This window comes from Sciurus vulgaris (genome assembly GCF_902686455.1).
Source record: "Sciurus vulgaris genome assembly, chromosome: 14".
Lineage (NCBI taxonomy): Eukaryota > Metazoa > Chordata > Mammalia > Rodentia > Sciuridae > Sciurus > Sciurus vulgaris.
In genome coordinates, this window is record NC_136475.1 from 99066255 (window position 1) to 99081116 (window position 14862).

At 45.1% G+C, this 14862-nt stretch overlaps 1 protein-coding gene across 2 annotated transcripts; it reads right to left on the reverse strand.

Annotated features, from left to right (window-relative positions):
* Positions 1-172: 172 nt before the first annotated feature.
* On the reverse strand, positions 173-14220 carry ACP1 (acid phosphatase 1). 2 transcript variants are annotated; one of them, XM_079109837.1, is made up of 6 exons: positions 14084-14220; positions 8741-8814; positions 8389-8502; positions 3234-3295; positions 1282-1387; positions 173-1146 (listed from the first exon to the last, which is right to left on the reverse strand). In XM_079109837.1, the coding sequence occupies exons 1-6, from the start codon at positions 14124-14126 to the stop codon at positions 1069-1071; spliced, it is 477 nt and encodes a 158-aa protein (XP_078965963.1). In that variant the 5' UTR covers positions 14127-14220; the 3' UTR covers positions 173-1068. The 2 variants fall into 2 exon arrangements, with proteins under 2 accessions (XP_078965963.1, XP_078965962.1); XM_079109836.1 differs by lacking the exon at positions 8389-8502 and adding an exon at positions 8540-8653 and having other exon boundaries at positions 14084-14219.
* Between the last annotated feature and the right edge of the window lie 642 nt (positions 14221-14862).

The following is a 14862-nucleotide window of genomic DNA, read 5'->3' on the forward strand; positions in this document are numbered from 1 at the left end:
ATACCTAAATGCCAGTGTACGTGGAGCACTGTACATGTGTTCTTATCGTTTTACTTCCTAGTACTGAGGGTAAATGTGCACATGCATACCACAGACCATCTGAAAGGGACAAGACAGGCAGTTTCTCAAACTTTCCTCACTGGTCAATAAAAAAGCAGGCAAGACACCAAACTTATCTGTTGCATTTTTATAATTCCCCAATTTATTTTGAAAACAATCTTTTCTGACATATAGCCATGTGAATTTGAGATTGTACTGAAATTACCTGTATTTACTTGTAGCTTTATTAAACACTCATGAAACACTTAACATATCAATACTTAAGGACACAACATAACTGCGTATTTTTTTCACACCTAAGCCAATTTACATTTGACATCTGGGTTACCTGTGCATATAAAACTAACACACCCCTCAACCAACCATCTGTCCTTTGCAGATATAATTAAATTTTTGGACACGAAGTGGCTCAAATGGGAACAAATAAGCTGACCTCATGAAATAAACCAGACAAAAACCAACAAGTACTAAAGGTGCTAAAGATTAATCCTCCCAGTCTGTCTCCTATTGTGTGCACTGTGCGTGTGGGAGCTGAAGACTCACTGCAGCCATGGAGAGCTGCTATGGACGGAGGGAGTCACTGTGACTCTATGCACAGGTGCCCTGCCTACACTGGCCAGCCACACACAAGCACTGCAGGAAGACCAGGCCATCCAACCTCCCTGGGCTCAGAGGCTGACCTGGGCTTTCAGGTTGTGTGTACTTGCAGTGTGGGGCTGTTGCTCTCTACCTGCTTGCTCCACTACCCTGTAATCAGGGCAAAGTGGAGGCTCCGCTAGTCTAAGAACTCTCACTACACCCCACAAACTGTCGAGTCCAACATTTTTATTGATTCTTCTGCAGACACAGCTGGTTTCCAGCTATAGTGATCTGTCAAATCAGAGACAACAGGTCAGCTGAAGGGGCAGGTGGGTCCTCGGGCAGAGGAGTGGCAGTGCACCAGAGCACAGGATGAGGATGCAGAACATGGATAAGGAGAGTCCCCAGCTGGTGGCAGTCACTGTGGTCCTAGTAGGCCTTCTCCAGAAAGGCTTTGCAGCACCTGAGACACTGCTGGTACACCACTTCAAAGTCAGCGTCGTTCCCCTGGAAGATGGGAAGAAGGAGAGCTAGCAACACTAGTACCTGAAGTGTCCTCGAGGGACCTCATCCTATCACTTAAGCACCATAGGCCTGGACTTGCGGATCTTTACATTGGCCCACCGTGTGCACCGTACTTACATAATAGGGATCTTCAATAATGAGTTGTTTCTGTGGATCATAGCTTCCAAGTAGTTCAATTTTAGCTTTGCAGTTTTTAACTTGATTACTTTTTCTATTCAAATCTCTGCAAAATGGAAATATGAACTTAGTTTTCTGATCTATGGTTTCAAGTTAAACAGGGACATCTGCTAGGGGTTTATGAAACACCCATATCAAAATCCAGCAAAAGTGACCTGATTTACAGTGAAACCAAATCCTGCACCAAGGTGCACACCCTCGGTGCAGCCGTGTGCCACAGCTCTGTCTCCTGGGCAGGGGGCGAGCAGCACCAGCACATTCCCACTGCTTCCTGCATGCAGAGGTGCCCCTTGCCGCAGACAGCAGCTCCACGGCCTGTGTGAAAAGCACCACCAATCAGGTGATGTTTCAGAGACAGGGTGACACCAGGGAGCGCCAGAGCCAGATTCCTCCTGTGGGGGCCTGAACGCACGTGCCATGCTCTCACCTACTGTGATGCCCACACCACTCTCCTGGTATCCTCACTTCTACTTCCTGTGGGGCCTGAACGCACGTGCCATGCTCTCACCTACTGTGATGCCCACACCACTCTCCTGGTATCTTCACTTCTACTTCCCGTGGGGCCTGAACGCACATGCCATGCTCTCACTGCACTGTGATGCCCACACCACTCTCCTGGCATCTTCCACACTGCTACATTTTTATCAATCTTCCACGTATCTGACAAAATCCTGCTGAGTCCGTGTGATGAGTCTGGGAGCAGGACAGAAAAGAGCATCCCTGCCTGAAGTCTCAGTGCTGAATTTGGCACAGGCCCTGGACCTGCAGGGCCTCACAGTCAATGGACAATCTGGCCCAGGCTGCAGGGCAACAGAACATCCACGAAGAAGTGAAATTAGGCTGGGACACAAAGGCCAGAACCAGGGGAGCTTCACCCAGAGGGGACCCGACTGGCCAGCCCACAGGGAACATGATACACTCAGGAATAGTCTCCTGACAGGGTAACTTTTATAATACCTATAAGCTGTGGTTAAAAAAAAAAAGACAACTGAACTAAAATTGAAAAAAAAAAAAAAAAAAAAAAAAAAAAACCTGAATCTTAATCAAGGGTCCAATTAATACAAAAACGTAAGCAAAATTGTTACAACCATTACTGGTTCATTCCTACAAGTAATTAAAAGCACAGATAATTTCTCTTCATCAAAAACAAATATTTTTAAATGAATAGTGATGCAAGTTAATAAATGCTTGTGGTTACACTGAACTAAGTTCCTGATAGCAGCAAGAATAAATACCAAGGTTGGGTGTGGACAGGGTGCGGGCATGATGGTGTGTGAGGAGGCTGCGGTGTGGAGACTGCATCCTTGGCCTGCTACATCTACTGCCTCCACTGCACACCTGAGGTAGTAACTGAAGTTCTGCCATTCCTCAGTTTCCTCTCTGACATTAACAGAAACTTCCTGCAGAAAGTGCCGGGGCCTGCAAGCATGTGAGTTGAGGTTTTACAGAGTCGGTGCTATATAATACCTCAGCCCATTAGTTCTAGCTCAACCTTAAATCCAGTAAAAAAGGTCTTCTGCCTTGCCACTCTCACTTTGGGTGTGAGCAGTGTTAATGGAGGAACAAGACAAGAAATAACAAACACTCCTGGCTCGTGAATTGTTGCAATCGTAGAAATCAACACATCTACAATCACAGGCCCCAGCCCTACTGTTCAGCTCAATCATGCCAAATGGACTTTCCCTTCTGCAAGATGTTTCTCTTTTTAAAGAGACCCAGGAGACAATTCTAGATTATTCTCTGAAAGTCCTGTTATTTAAAATAAATCATTATGCACATTGTAATACCACTGTGTATCAGAAACTGTAACACAATAAGTCACTTGGACAGTAAACTGCTTGGCCTATTACCACACTAAAAATGGGACAGATTACTCTTTAAAAATGGATTACCTCAGATTGCTTTCATCCATACACAATATATAGTCGAATGTGGCCAAATCTTCTTTGGTCACCTAAAATTGAGCAAGAAGTCAAAATACAGTGTTTATACTTATACCATTCACAAATAGAAGAAGAAGAAATAGAACAGAACACTATGTTTCTGAACTTGCCAATTAACAGTGTAATTAAACAATTCAGGACACTTTTAAGTTAAAATACAGTTAACCTACTTCCCAAGTTACACTGCAAGACACTTTTGTATGGTAAGACTCCTTGAGGTGATCACTAGAGAGTACACCCGTCAGTTCCTCCCCTAGAAACCAGAGACAATCTGTGCACACTCAGTCCCTCACTGAGTGTCCCAGGCCCTGTCACAGACACCAGCTGAAGCCATAGGCCTTGTCCTCGTGGAACTACCCAATCAGGCAGGAGGCACAGATGCCTCAGAAAACACCAAGGATGGGATTCCAGGCTAGGCAGGGTGAACTTCCAGCAGGGCGTTGAGAGGAGGTTCACCAGAAGTAACTGAATCGTGGACTTGACTCTGACCAAACGTCCACTAATAAACATGACCCAGAGGGACTGTCACTCAGGACCTCCTGATTCTAACCCTACACCATCAATTACAAATGTGAACCACGTAGGATGCGAGTTTAAGTTTATTTTATTTATTGTGACTATTATAAATAATAAGAGAATAAAAAAATAAAGGAAGCCGGGCACAGTGGTTCACGCCTATAATCCCACCAGCTGCTCAGGAGGCTGAGACAGAAGGATCTTGAGTTCAAAGTCAGCCTCAGCACAAGTGAGGCACTAACCAACTCACTGTAGACCCTGCTTCTCAGTAAAATGCAATATTAGGGCCAGGGATGTAGCTCAGTGGTCAAATGTCCCTGAGTTCAATCCCTGGCACCCCAATCCCCAAAATAAATAAATAAAAACAAAGGATCATCAACATGCTGCAGAATCAAAGTGGAAATAAGTCCTAGAATGTAATTCGATAATTATCTTCCTTGTTGAAAAAAATCCTCTAAAATGTCATTTAATGAAACTATATAGGAGACAATGAAAACCTGGTTAAAGGAACAGTGATAATCTAACAGATAATGAATATAGCAAAAGAACAATAAATATGCTCATTGTTCACTATTATGTTAAAAATAACTTCACATGCACTCCATCAATTTTTAGAGTAGCATATTATAATTACAAAGAACTGTACTGTATTAATGCTCCCAAGACCCTAACTTATTTCAAAATATCAGAATAAAAATATTATTAAACATTACATTATTTTTCCAAATTGGTTATGTGAGAAATGTCCAAAGATTTAATGTTTAAACATTGTTAATTTTGGATGAACAATTCTGATTGTAATTAATTTGCCCTAAAAAAAGAAATGCTTAGCAACTTGCTAAGTGAAACCACACATGATTTTTAGATGTTAAAATAACTGAAAGAACAGCAACAGCTTTAACTTAATGCCTCATAGGAGATGCCTAGAAGAGGATTTCTGTTTGCAGATAGACATGGAATGGCTTGGGACAAATTAACTCTACTACCAAAAGTAGAAGACCCTCACTCACCCAAACGCCTCTCAACGTCTTGAGTGTCCCTGGAACCACTCGGTTTGGTGGCCCCAAGTTCTCTTGAGTGTGCTCAGCTCTGCAGCTGTGGCAATTCCACCAGATGGCACTGAACAAGCTAGCTGGTCTCAGGCTGCCCACATAAGACAGCAGAGTCTCATCTGCTGACCCACCAGCACTGACTGGAGCTCATGGTCAGTAGAAGAGCCTGGGAACGCTCAGAAACTATTCAGCCCTGCCTCTAAGCAATTTATTTACAGGGGTTACATCTATCAACATGTGTCATGGTTATTAAAACAGAAAAATGTTTAAACAGATACTTATGTTACGATTTAAAACTTTTTCATTTTTAATGAAAAACAATCATACTCTCCACACCAGCACTTGGTCGGGGGTGCCACTGGTTAGGATGGATTTTCCTATCTCTGTCTGCATTGCATTCTGTTGCAGTTTGTTGTTCAAGTGGCAGTACACGAAGTAAATTCAGCCCCACCCAAAATTGCAGTTTAAAGGAGTATTTCGGCAACCCTGCAGATCACTACGCAAAACTGAAATGTGACAGCTTCTTAGAGGTCAGCTACAACACAGAACTGGAGGCCCTGTCAACACCGTTTCACACCCTGTCTATTCAGGCCCACCGTTCAGTCTCAACCTCTGAACACATCTTCAGCCTAAACATACTTGGACCCTGTGGGATCAAGGATCACTGGACCACACTTAAAGAACTGTATTTTAGCCATGGGATAGGGGTTCTCTTTGGAGGGGACAGTAAGCAATGCCAGATATTCTCACTGTCATGACATGGGGCCCTGGCACCAGGCAGGGTGCTGCCAGATGTCATTCAAGGCACATGACAGTTCTCCACGAAGAGCCAGATTGGCAGAGTCTGCTTTAGAGGTGAGAGACCAAGGCAGAGGACCAAGTGGGAACGCAGGGTACTGCTGATCTGTTAGCAGTTCAGGGGCCAAAGAGGAAACTGAAATTAGGGGTGGCGGGACAGCCCTGGAGGAATATTGGTCTTTGAAGAAGGAGGCCTGGCACCTGTTTTTTTCTGAGCAATTGCATTCCACCTACCCAGGGCAAGCAGATCAAGAGGGCACCTGGAGGCTGCACACTAAGAGATAAGCACTCTACTGCAGAAGCTGCCACGTGGGAGGTATCGTGCCCACCCTGTGCTTGAGGCTCCTAGAGGAAGGACTGGAAAACTGAGAGGCAGAAAAGCCTCTGGGAGGTTGTTGCCAGCCTCGAGTCAGCTCCACTCCAATCATACTGAGGTAACCACTGACCTGCTTCCCTGCAACAGCCAACCAGATGGGGGCAAAACACAACTACCCACAGATTCCACAATGCCCCACATACCACATTCAGTATTTAACAAGAAGGCAGTAAGCACACCCAGCAAAAACAGAAGAAACAAAGAAAGCAGAGTCACAAATGACATAGGCTTGAATTTAGACTGTTTAAAATAACTCAAATGGGCTGGGAGATGTAGCTCAGTGGCAAAGCATTTGCCTCACACTTGCAAAGCCCCAGGTTCAATCTCCAATACCTCAAAACCAAAAAACAAACAAAATAAATGAATGCATATTTGGAAAAGAAGGATTTCACCAGAAATTCCATCTATTAAAAAAAAAACAAAACTAAACTTAATGCAGTCAATAAAACAAAAGTCACTAAGAACTCAGAATGAACAATTCCACAGACTTTAAGTATAAAAGGGTTAGTATATCAGAAAACAGGTCAGCAGGAAATCTCAGACTGAAAAAGAGTAAAAAGGATGGAAAATGGAGAGAAGATCGTAAGAAATTTATGTTCAATATAAACTGACTCTCAGAAGAGAAGAGAAATAGGATTAAGTAAAATATGAAATGATTAACAGCCTGGAATTTTCCAAAATTGATGGAAAATATCATGCCACAGTTCAGGAAGCACACTTTTCCCCTCCCACAGCAAAGCTGCTGAATCTAAATACCAAAGGAAAACTTAGAAAATCACAGAAGTTTTAAAGGACAACAAAAGAACACCAGATCAGATAAATCTTCCAAACAATTAAAGCAGAAATACCATCGATCTTTTTCAAAGAACAGAATTGGGAACATCCCAGTGTGCTCTGAGTCTGGACACCTGAACATGTGGCATACAAGGCTGAGCTGAGCTGTGTGCTCACCACCCTCCACCACCTGTGCAGCCCAAGTCAGCAATAGCCCACATCCAATAGGGCACAGGGGCAGATGAGCTCTGAGACATGCAGCAAACATCAAGGACGAGGAGCTCTGGGACCAGCAGCAGCACAGGAGAATAGAAACAGCTGGCACAAGAGTACACAGGCCTAAGACCATACTTCTACAAGGCTGAAAGGCAGGATATATTTTTGGGGGTGACCTTTGCAGGAATGGGCACTGGCTGCCAAGGAGCCTCAGGGATACACTCACTCTGAGCATGAGCCAATGACAAGTTTACTGAAAAAAGGAAAGCTTGTATAATAAAAAGAAATCTCTACCCAACTAACTGGACTAAGAGCACATGTCTCCAGAGACTGAGTTGGAAAGAAGTGAGAACCCTAAAAATCTACCATTTATTACACCTAGAGGTTGAAAGTACTGGGAAAACTCAGAAGTATACTAGAACAGTTATTACACAAACTGTGCCAACTGGCAAAGAACATGTAAACACAAAAAAGACCTGGTGTGATACTACTTACAGGAGTGCATCACCACATCCAGGAAAAAAAAAAAAAAAAAAAAAATCTTGAAAACAACAGGAAAAACAAAGCAGAACTAGACTCCAGAAATGCCAGCTCTAAAACTGGTAATCAAAACTGCTCCTGAAGTTTCCAGCTTTGCTCTTTAGGGTATGTGTATTTGTAATAACCTATCCACACCCACTTCTGTTGCATACCTAGTGCTTGAAAAGGCAACTGACCTGAAAACAGTCTTCTCATAATGCTGAAAGACTATCAAAATACATCTATACTTTTAAAAAATGCACGTAGAAACTGGCAAGATATGCAAAAGCCTGAAAAGATCAGAATGAATAAATGATATAAAATGTTTCATCTTCTGACCAGTGAAAATTACAAGTTTAAATAAAGAACTCTCAAAAACAGAACTATATTTTCTGATTTATAATATAAATACAAAGCTACCGTCATTTGAAGTTTGTTAAACCTCAGTAGACTTCAAACTTAAGTCTGGCATGACACTGTGTAATTAGGTACCCAAAATAATATCGGTGTTACCCTATATTTATGTAAGGCACTTATAGTAGAAAAATGCTTTTGTATATACTATGTGACTGTGTTCTGGCAACAAACTTGGTAATATAAGCGAACAGTCATAAAGATCTAAATGTCTAACTAAAACTTAGGAGGTGGTAAGAGACCACAGCTCTAGCTGGCGTCATCTGGCAGCCACTGCTCTCAATACTTAAGTAATTTTATGTGCATTTTAATAAGTAAGGTCATGCAAATCTTTCAGAACTGCACGTGTAGCAAGTTAGTTCACCCCAAATACACACAGTTGTGAACACACAGGTCTGTCTGTCTCTGTGCAGCAGAAATTAAACAAGATCTCTTCTACCTGTCTTGCCTTATGGGCTGTGCTAATGCCATGATTTCCTAGGCAGTTCACGGCTCTCGGGTCCGGGGCCCGGCCCACGTTCCAGTCGGAAACAGCACCGCTGTCAATGGTCCACTGTAACACAGAACACAATCGAGTTCTAGTACAGTACCTGCCGGGCAACGTGGTTCATGGGGATGCCATGCTTCCTCATGCAACTCTGCCCGCGGTAGTCAGGGGGGTTCCCCACTTCATAGGTGGACGTGGCTGCACTGTCTATCCTCCACTGCATGAGAAGAAAGAGAATGTTTTCGGCACTTTCCTGCCCAGAGGTGCTCAGGTTGGCCTCTTTAAGGTACTGAATGGTACTTACGTTATCTAAATCATTTTGATCAGTTACAAGTTTTCTGAAGACTGCTTCTGCAATGGGTGACCGGCAAATGTTACCTTAAAAAGAAGGAACAGGGCATAAAAAGAGTATTAGCTGTGGTGCAAAGGCTCACATACCTGGTGCAAAGTGTCTGCATCTTCCCTGCAGAAGAGCAAAAGCCAAAACTGCAGTGCAGGGGAATCCTGCAGACAGTGCTGCTCACAGGCTCAGTGATCTGACACCAACTGCCCGGGTACACAGACAGCAGAAAGCAATTCTAACCAAAACCAGTTTTACAGGTTGCAACTAATGACCCAGAACAGTCAAGAAATCAGTGAAGTAGGTTGCAGTCAGCTTAATTTAAAATGAAATACAACAGAACTGAAAGTATGTATTTTCAAATATAGAAAACATAAAAAAGATACCATTTCATAAAATATGCAAATAAACAACTGTATTAGGCATAAACAGAGAACACAATCTTTTACTGAACGACTGCTGCAAAGCCCTGTGCCGAGAGGACTGTGCCATCAGGAGTTAGCTATCTTGAAGTTCAGGGTGCAGCATTAGCAGCCACCTGACTGACATCAGCAGCCAGGTCAAGGACTCCAGGGTCACCCTCACTCCAGGCCAGCTGGCTACCAGTCTGGGACCCTCTCGGGCGTGCTAATTCTCTAGAAAGACTTACAAAACTCAGGAAGTGCTACCCTTATAAGCATTTCATTATAAGAGAATACAGACTGGAACCAGTCAGAGGAGGAAATACATGGGACTATTCTGGGATGGTTCTAAACAGGAAGCTTCCATCTCTTCAGGGACACTTTACCCTCCTTCCCCTGATGAGTGACAATATGGCAACCTTGCCTGAGCACCAGTGCTTAAAGTTGCTACTAGGGTCTAATTATGTAGGGATGACGGACTGAACCTGCAGGACCTCCCCTGACATATGTGACGCACAGAGCACATGGCTCTGACTTCAGTGTCTCCTCAGCATGAACTGTGGGGTCACCATGAGGAGTAACAGACATGTTACCATTCACAGAAAATCCCAAGGTGATTACAGGTGACCTCCCAGGAGCCAGGACAAGGACCAAATTCCTTTACTGCACAAGGAAAATCAAAAGGTAGCAGCTCTCCTCTCCAAACAGATCATGTACAAAGCCAGATACTTAGAGGAGACACAGTATAATAAAAATATGAAAGAAATGCCAATAAACAAGCACAATACTGCAAGAGCACAGAAAATAAAAATGCTACAAAACAGAGGCAGGACATAAGAAAAACAGACAGAAAGGAGACCAAGCTGATTTTTATGGGAAGAGGGTCCAATGGGCAGGGAAGTAGAGGCATTTAAGTCAGAGGTGCAGGACTAAAAGGTGTGGGTATAGTACTTTAGGTACAGGCAGCAGTGGCTGCCTGCCAAGCACTGAGCCAGGGCCTGCAGACAGAGCTATTTAAGACAACAGACCATTCCTACAAGTTAGGAAAACATCTGGCAGGGTTAAGAAAATGGACAACCACAGGACTGAGGGCAGAGAGACCATGTATGAGGTGAATATGAGAAAGCAAAGACAGTGCAGTAGTAAAGTGTGATCCCTTTCCTCACCTGTCCTAAAGGCTGAGGCCTGCACTCCTCTAACAAGATAGGTCAACAAGAGAAAAGCATGGCAGATTGATATAAAGTTTTAGGTGACAATGGAGCCTTTAGAATTGAGACCCAAAGACTCAGGGAAAACTGTCCAGTTTTATGCTTAGGTTAGATGAAGAGTGGACAGCTATATAAAGGGTGACTGCACAAAGGGCTACTATCTGATGGTAAGAGACAGGGAATCTAGTCATGCCATCTGTTCAGCCTCTTTGTGGCCTCTGATGTAACATCCCTTCCTCCCAGGTCTGGGGCAGGACCTAATGGAAGGAATGTCTTCAAAAGAGAAGGGAAAGGGACTCTTTCTAAGTCTGGTGGCTTCTTTGGAGAAAATAATTCTAGTTTCAATAACCTGTCTTATAGGAATTCTGGTTTCCATGACTTGCTTCACTTCAGGAAGTAAGAGACAGGAAAGCAAGAGAGGATCAGAGAGACTTTTTTTAAAAACTACTCAAGACAAAGCCCATATTGTGGGGTAACGTGTGAGCCCTACGTTAATAACTGATTTAAGGAGATGCTAGTAGTAAATGAAGGTAGCAGAGAGAAACCATCAGAAGAGATGAAGCCAGAGGACAGGCTTCACCCTGGCTTCTGTAAAACATGTTGAAATGGAATCTTCCAAAGTGTGATGAAACACACAGATGCCCTGGTCCACTATCACCCTGAGCACTATACCCTTAGCCTCTGTTACAAGACCCAAGCTTTTCCACACACATGTGGTTGTGCACAGTAGTTACAAAGCTTTTCTGTAAGGCAGGAAAGGACGGACAGGAATTCACCATGGATGGCCTCCATCTGCTAGTCTATGCTGTGAAGTTTTTCCCTTCCACCCTCCAAATTTTGGGTTGATTTTTAAGACACGTATTGCCACCAGCATTATCTAATATCTGAAAAGCTTCCTCAGAGTGTGTGATCACTTTCCTTGTTACCACAGACCTGGCAATACTTGGAACAGTAAACCCTCTCACCACACTAGGACAACTGTTGTTATTTTGAAACTCCATAAATGATAACAGATGCCCAGTATCTCAGCATCTAAAGACACAATAAAAAGACTAGGACCACCCCTTTACTCATAATTTTCATTAACTGTAAAATAACAGTTTAGTTTTCTCACAATACAAAAACATAGACTGTTTAATGACTTAGAACACATCCGTCCATACTTATGTTTCCCCCTGATAGCTCTACTTAAAGGAGATATGTAAAGATTATAATTAATAAAAACTAAGATATCAGAAGTAAAGTCATACTGCCCACAAATGTATCAACAGAAAAGAGATTCAAATGCTAGTAATTTGTCCCCTAGAGTTCAAAAGTTGACATCACTATACTAATGTTATTAAAAAAATGTAGGGATTGGGGGTTTTGCTCAGTGGTAGAGCACTTGTGTAAGTAGCATTGTGAGGCTCTGGTTCAAGCCCCAGCACCACCAAAATACAAATAAATAAAAATAAACCAGAAAATGCAGCACACTGGTTATCAGTAAAGCACAGAACCCCAGGTGTTCTGGAAACTTTAATCCTAGCACAGTCTCTGGCCAACCATAACAGCTAGGCACCAACAAGGGTGTCCTCCTCCCAGTTCAGCCCCTCCTCCAGGTTATCTCAGCACTACAGTTGGAACTTGTCTTATCCCTCCCACCTCTGCTAGAAAGTTCTCACTGCTTGTCTCATTCAGAGTCCACCTCTTCACATAACCTCCCAAGAGCGGCACTTCAGCACAGGGACTGAGAACAAAGGCTCACAGGCTAAGAATGATTTTTACAGATTTGAACAGATGAAAAAAAAATGCAAAACCAGAAAATATTGTGATATGTGAAAATTTTTATGTAGTGTTCCAACACTGTTATCTACAGACAGTTCTACTGGAACACAGCCAAGCGTAACCTATGTGCTATCTCGGACTATACCACTCACAGGGACCATGAAGCTAAGTATTCACTGTGGCACCTTACAGAGTTTACAGATCCCTGCTCTAAATCATCTGCAGCATGTAAGGAATGAACTTCCCATGCATATAGAATGGCACTACTTAGGTATCCATGGAACCAAGTAAACAGTCACTCTAGTGAGGTTCTGTGTCTTGCACAAAAGAGGACTCCTGGCTGAGAAGACCACCAGGTCTCCAGGACTAGCCCCTGTGGCTTCCCTGTTCTGGAACACCGCTAGCACTCTCACCTGGAAACCACACCAACTGTCCTATGGTGTAGTGGCCTGTGGGCCCAGGACGGGAATGCCTCCTGACTCCTTCCAGTCTCTGCTCAGAGCTCACCTTCAGGTGAAAGCTTCCAGATCACACACCTGAATGTTCCTGTCTTATTTTTCTTAACATTTCATACCAAAGAATGAGCCCATCCATGCTGCTTAGCTAATGTTGAGAGAGCGTGGGGTCCAAAACGAATAGGGCTTGTCTGTGTGGGTCACTGCTCTATGCATCCCCAGTGCCTGAGACATAGGAGACACTAAAAGAATTGCCCAACTGTATGAAAGACAAATGCATGCAAACATATACTTTCCCATTTTCAATCACCACTGTGCATCATGACTTCATAAGCAACAATATTAAGCAAAGAAAAGCATGGCAAGGGGACACTATTAGGTACCCAAGTTGAAATGAACTACTGTTTAATTTGTTGACTTCCTTAAAAATCAAATAATGTCCACTCTCAATGTGTAATGAAGGGAATCTTCAGTTATTGCCACAAGGACATTAGATCTGGCTGGGATCTCAAAAGGCTGTCAAATAATTATTTGTGGAATAAGATATCTCTATAAGAAATAAAAGGAAGCAACTAACAGTCTGAGAAAGCAAAGATGGCAGTATTTGAGTATGACATTACAAAAATACAAGGGGTTCCATACAAAATACAAAATAGTGTCCAGTAAAAGAGTCATACGTCCAGGCACAGTAGTGTCTCCAGTGTGGGTAGCAAGGGTGCTGAAAAGCCATGCCCACCCACATGTGGTGGGAAGATGTAAGAGAAGTCAGGGAGGTGGGCCTGGCAGAGTTCCATCCTAAAGAGGAGCAGAAGCACAGCAAAGCAAACAATTAACAGAAAACACCAAGTAACTGGACTACTGCTAATTTAGGGCTTTCCCTCTTTTATTGTGTAGGCACTAAGGAAAAACACTGCAAAGTAACAAGAAAGTGAATTAAATAGTAAGGGAGACTAAGTGCTGACATTCTAGGAATGAGAACGATCCTGATCTGAAAGGTAGGTGGAGTAAAAAATTTTAAAACTTCACTTTCATGGGACACTGGCAGAGTCTGGAGACCAACGCTGGAGAGACCTGAACCTGGAGAACCCAGACCTGGAATAGAGGGCTCCACCTCCCACTAGCTGAGATCCACTGAGTGCAAGCCAAGGGCACCCAAGCGAACCCATGTAGTGACTGGTGCAGAGCCCCCCAGAGAACACTGCAGCTGGGGGTCCACCTGGGCACAACGGAGGGCAACTAGTGATTCCAGCAGGTACAATGAGAAGGACCCAGCTTGGAAAGCTTGCTGGGGGACAGATGCAAGTGAGGGGACGCAGGATCGAGACGCGCGGGCCGGGGAGGGGACCCAGGATCGGGGATCGAGGCGAGGGTACGGGCCCGGCCTCCCGCCCAGGTCCCTCTGGCCCACTGTTCCTGGTTAGCGGCGCAGCCCAGAGAGCAAACGGCACACCGCGAGGCTCCAGGAAGGAAAACGCTTACCCAGACACACGAACAGCACGGACTTGGGGCCATTCACCGCCATCTTCCGACGCAGACACTCGCGCCCGACCGCCGAGTCGGCGTGCGTCTGACGCAGCGCATGCGCATCGGGAGCCCCGGACCGCGCGCCTGCGCAGTCCGCCGCCCGGCGCGCACGCGGGGCCGCCGGCGGGGATGGGGCCTAGAGGTACAGGGTCGCGAGTCCCTTCCAGGCTTGCGCAGGACCGGAAGGAGGGGTTGGGGTCCGGGCTCCCCACCTCGGGCGGGTCAGGGCTGGGGGGTGGGTGGAACGAGTCTGGTGAGACCGGTCTCGCTCCACCCCCATCGGGGTGGGGCGGAGTGGGCGGGGCCTGATGGGAGCGGCTCCCGCCTCGCCCCGGCCGCACCTCCGCAGTGTGGTGGGCGGCGGCCCCGCTCGCCTGCGCGCTCAGTAAGGGCGCAGCCCTGGCGCTGAGATACCAGGCGGCGGGCGGCTGGCCGACCGGATAAGCACGGCGCTCCGGGAGAGTGAGGCCCCCGGCATCTTCCGGGACCCTTCTGGGTCCAGGTGGAGGAGCCTCGCTGGACCTGGGGAACCGGCCGCCCCTGCCGGCCAGGCCGCTGTCTGAGCTGTCCGGAGCGGCTCTGCCTGCTGCTGTGGCGGCGGTTGGGTTTCCCCGATTTAAAATAATGGAATGTTTTCCAAACCCCGTGGAGTGAGGAGGTCGAGCGCAGCTGTATTGTTGTGTCCCGCGAAAATGTTGAGGTGCTTGGCACCTGGCAGAGGCGGGGCCGCATAT

What these genes read in the sequence shown, in the direction of transcription:
- ACP1 (XM_079109837.1), bottom strand. Translation starts at nt 14,126, where the DNA reads ATGGCGGTGAATGGCCCCAAGTCCGTGCTGTTCGTGTGTCTGG. An exon ending in CAGCCCATAAGGCAAGACAG is followed by an intron (nt 3,296 to 8,388) that starts GTAGAAGAGATC and finishes GCTCAATTTTAG; the next exon opens with GTGACCAAAGAAGATTTGGC. An exon ending in TTATTGAAGATCCCTATTAT is followed by an intron (nt 1,147 to 1,281) that starts GTAAGTACGGTG and finishes CCCATCTTCCAG; the next exon opens with GGGAACGACGCTGACTTTGA.